Source organism: Triticum dicoccoides, unplaced genomic scaffold, assembly GCF_002162155.2.
Source record: "Triticum dicoccoides isolate Atlit2015 ecotype Zavitan unplaced genomic scaffold, WEW_v2.0 scaffold89105, whole genome shotgun sequence".
Classification (NCBI taxonomy): domain Eukaryota; kingdom Viridiplantae; phylum Streptophyta; class Magnoliopsida; order Poales; family Poaceae; genus Triticum; species Triticum dicoccoides.
Genome location: NW_021308091.1, coordinates 1 through 3959, shown reverse-complemented (window position 1 = coordinate 3959; position 3959 = coordinate 1). Strand labels below are relative to the sequence as shown.

The 3959-nt window shown below is 50.5% G+C and overlaps 1 protein-coding gene across 1 annotated transcript; it reads left to right on the top strand.

Annotated features, from left to right (window-relative positions):
* The first annotated feature begins 270 nt into the window (after positions 1–270).
* Positions 271–2380, top strand: LOC119348339. The gene is made up of 2 exons (XM_037616519.1): positions 271–552; positions 659–2380. The coding sequence occupies exons 1-2, from the start codon at positions 540–542 to the stop codon at positions 2080–2082; spliced, it is 1437 nt and encodes a 478-aa protein (XP_037472416.1). The 5' UTR covers positions 271–539; the 3' UTR covers positions 2083–2380.
* Positions 2381–3959: the final 1579 nt, after the last annotated feature.

Genomic DNA, 3959 nt, shown 5'->3' with positions numbered 1-3959 from the left:
CAAGTTTGGCCGCGCGGAACCAAGCAGCCGGCAAACCTCACACGACTGCCTAAAGTTGCTCCTTTTGCCGCTGGCTGCCTGACCTGATGGCGATGCAGCGTTGCAGGGAACCAAACAAGCAGAAAGCAACGGTCACGCCAAGCCAAAACGTTCTGTCGGATTCTTTCTTTCTTGCAGCCACGCAACCTTATCAATGGAGAATTCTAGCTAGCTTTCGTTTCTCTATCTCTTTGGGTAAAACGTTACTACCCGCCCGATGCATCGGCCTTATCCCTTCGTATCCAAATCAGCTCAACTACCTCCTCTCATCTCCCTCACGCGCTCTTTCTCCCTCACCGTCTACTACCTCCGCAAGGCACTCAGCCTAGCGCTGCAAGGCACTTGCATGCTGGTCTTGCTGCATTATCATGCATGCTCGGCTACAAACTCTGGAACACATACAACATGGGTTGGGGACTTGAGAGGCTAGCTCAACTCCAGGAGCGCAACTGCATGCTACTCTGGTAGACGGCAGCGTAAGGCCATCAGTGGACAAGCAAATGGATCAAAAAGGTGCCAACATAAATTATCCTCCCGTCTGTTCTATTTTTTCATGCATTAGTACAAGTAATTAAAGTCAGAATTTGCTTGAAAGATTATACCCTGTTTACCGATGTAGGCCAATCTACGGATTCGGATTCCTGCGTCCTGGAGATGGATCAGTTGGCCCATGAGCTGGAAAGTAAACTGGCCACCCTGAACTCATCCAAGGCGCAGGTCCTCGACCGTCGCCGTCCTTGTTCCATCATCGTCGGCAAGGTCCGTGACCTCACGCGGAACGTCGACAGCAGCGAGTACGATCCTGACCACGTCGACATCGGCCCGTACAACTACCCTCGGCCCCAGAGCAGAAGCCCACACCTCGCCGTGGAGCACGACAAGCTGGCTAGCCTCGACCTGGTGCTCTCGGCGGCGAAGGCAACGAGACCCACCATGACGGTAGAGGTCTACCTCAAGGAGCTGGCATGCCTGGAGCACCACACCAGGAACTGCTACGCCAACACATTTGATGACATGTCGAGCGAGCAATTCGTGCGCATGCTCCTCCTCGACGGCTGTTACATACTGTCCCGCCTCGTCGGACTCCGAGCACATCATCTAGATCTAGATGATGTGGGCACTGCAGAGGCCGGCGTCTCGTCGGCAAACAGGGCGGAGGCGCTAGCGGTGGTCCGCGACGTGTTCTATCTCGCGGAGAACCAGATACCGTACTTCGTGCTTGAGAAGATCGGGGAGCTGACCACTTTGGATGGTAAGGAACGTGTGCTTACAGACATATCAAATTATTCACTTGATCTCATGAGGAGACAAAAGTACGCCATGGCCGCGCCGGCCATGGTGCCACCAGAGCCGATGGTACCGGGAAATCTTCTCCATCTTCTTCATATGCACTTGAAGCCTGTTGCACTGTCCGTCTCGCCTGCCGTGCCGGTTAGCACAGTCGATCCCGTGTCTGTGCGCCGGTGGAGCTCGGCGACGGAGTACAACTTCGCGGGAGTGAAGTTCAAGGCTCGGGCCATGAGCGAGAAGGGTCTCATCCGCTGCATCCTCGACGTGAAGTTGGACGTCGGTGGCGGCACACTGGAGGTCCCCTGCCTGGACATCGACTCCGAGACATGGCGGTTATTACGCAACTTGATAGAGCTGGAGCAACGGAACCGGGAGACCGTGGGGAGCCACGTCACGACATACTGCGTGTTCATATCCCAGGTGGCCTGCACCACGAAGGACGTGGAGCTCCTGTCGAAGAGAGGCGTCATCGTGCATGGCCATGGCAACAACGAAGAGGTGGCAAAATGCTTCGCCGACCTTTGCAAGGGGATCCAGTTCGACCCGGATGACCCCGACTGCAACTACCTTCGGGAGACATGCAAGAAGCTGGAGAAGCGGTTCCACAGCTACCCGCGGAGGTGGATTGCGTGGCTAAAGCAGAGGTACTTGAGAAACCCTTGGCTAGCCGTTGGCCTCCTGGCAGCTGCTGTTGGCCTAGTTCTCGCAGTCATCCAAACAGTCTACTCTGTTTTGTGTTACTACAAACAATGATCAAATTAGAAATCTAAACATCTTTTCGGCTTTTAAGGACTGGACGTCACGATAATAATACTTAGATCATGTCCTACGTGACTTTACAAAAATCAGGGTAGAGTTATGGAATGCCGAAGGGCCATCACACTTATGGAATGTATTGTTAGTCATGTATTATGTGTTGTGAGTTATGACACGTTCACTAGACAGCCTTAAGGGGTGTTGGACAATGTATAATGGATTTAAATGACAACATAGAAAAGAGAAAATGATGACAAGTTTTCTGGGCAGACTCGATCTATTTGAGGTATGGCTTTGCTCTTTGTTGGCGTGATCATCAGTGTGTATTGGTGTTGGCTGCATAAATCGAAGGGATGTGTACTCATTGCACTCATCTATGGGATTGAAGCATTGGCGGAGGCAAGATTTCTAGATTGGGTGTACAGAGCTGAAAGGCACGATGTTATACTAATTAATTATAAGATTTTTTTTGCGGGGTATTGGTGTTAGTGTTGGCTGCACCATCTGATAAATAATGCAGCAAGACCTGCATCGATCTGTGTATATAACCCATCGTGGGAGTTGAGGAAGCTGCTCAGAAGCTCCTATATTGACACACTGATGTGAAGGTGTGCATTTTTCTCCTCTCATGCATCTTTCTGAAAAAAGAAAGCTAGGTAGGATTCCCGCTTGATAGCGTGAAAGGTTGCGTGGCTGCAAGAAAGCTAGATAGAAGTTTCGCCTGATAGAGTGGTTTGGCCTGACTTGATTGTTCTTGTTTGGTTCCCTGCCTGCATCGTCATCAAGCTACTTGGATGCTTTGCCTGCTTGGCTGCTTGGCAACGAAACTGTCAAGGTCATTCATGGTCCATCTTGCTGCCTTTCGCGCGGCTTCCGTCCAATAGTTTGGAATACATGCTTTTAGTGTCAGTAGGTATCAAACTCCATCCGTGACGTTGTCTTTTTGAACTTTGTGTTATCTAATTGTGAGTGGCTATATAGCGCTCGCTGGGAGCACTACGCTCGGGTCGCTCACAGGCGCCCGCGCCCGTCCAGACGCTGGTCACGCGTGGGGCAGCTGGCCCCATTACCTCCGGCCACTGACTTATGTAGGGTAGCCTTTTTTGAAGTAAATCCCTTTGTTTTATTAAACTGTCAAAGATTATTATCAACAAAGGATCCTGAAATCCCTTTGTTGTAGATGCGCCGCCTAGTTTGTGTCGTGTAGAGTTCAAAAGAAACTTGAAAGCCTGGAGTCAATCATCCATCTAATTTCAGTCATGATATGTTCGCCACTGATACGAGTTAGACTCATGGCATGCCACAAATATGCAAGTGTAGAGCAGTCCACCTGGACCATAACATATTGATGTCCTCTTCTCAGCACGGCTTCTACAACATCTCGGCATGCCAACAACTCGCTCTGGAAAAAGTCCTCAATGCCCTTGTACGGCTTCAGACCGGCTTCTAAGAACACCCCTTGGTGATCTCTAATAACGTGCCCCGTTGGAGTTAAGAGCGACCCAGCCGGCCACCGGTCATGGGTGGGCGCCAACTCTGCGGGCCTTTTTTTTTGCTTCCCTTAAGAGCATCTCGACTTAGGGATAACTCAAGAGCCCCAACCAGTTCATCAACTAGCGCCTTCGATCGCAGTAGTGGTTGGAACTTTTTCCTCGCCATGAGTAAATTTATTTCTACTGGACCAGACGCACTGCATGACTGTGACAAAAATCTTGGCGTCCTCCTTCTTGATAATTTCCGACACAATGACATCTCCCCCTCCCCCCTCCCCATTTCAAAGGATGTAAGCGTGGGAGTTTTAGTAGCCTTTGTTCCAATAGTGGCACCCAAAGTTTTTTTTTCCATGATCACATGTGATCAGCGCATGATAAAGA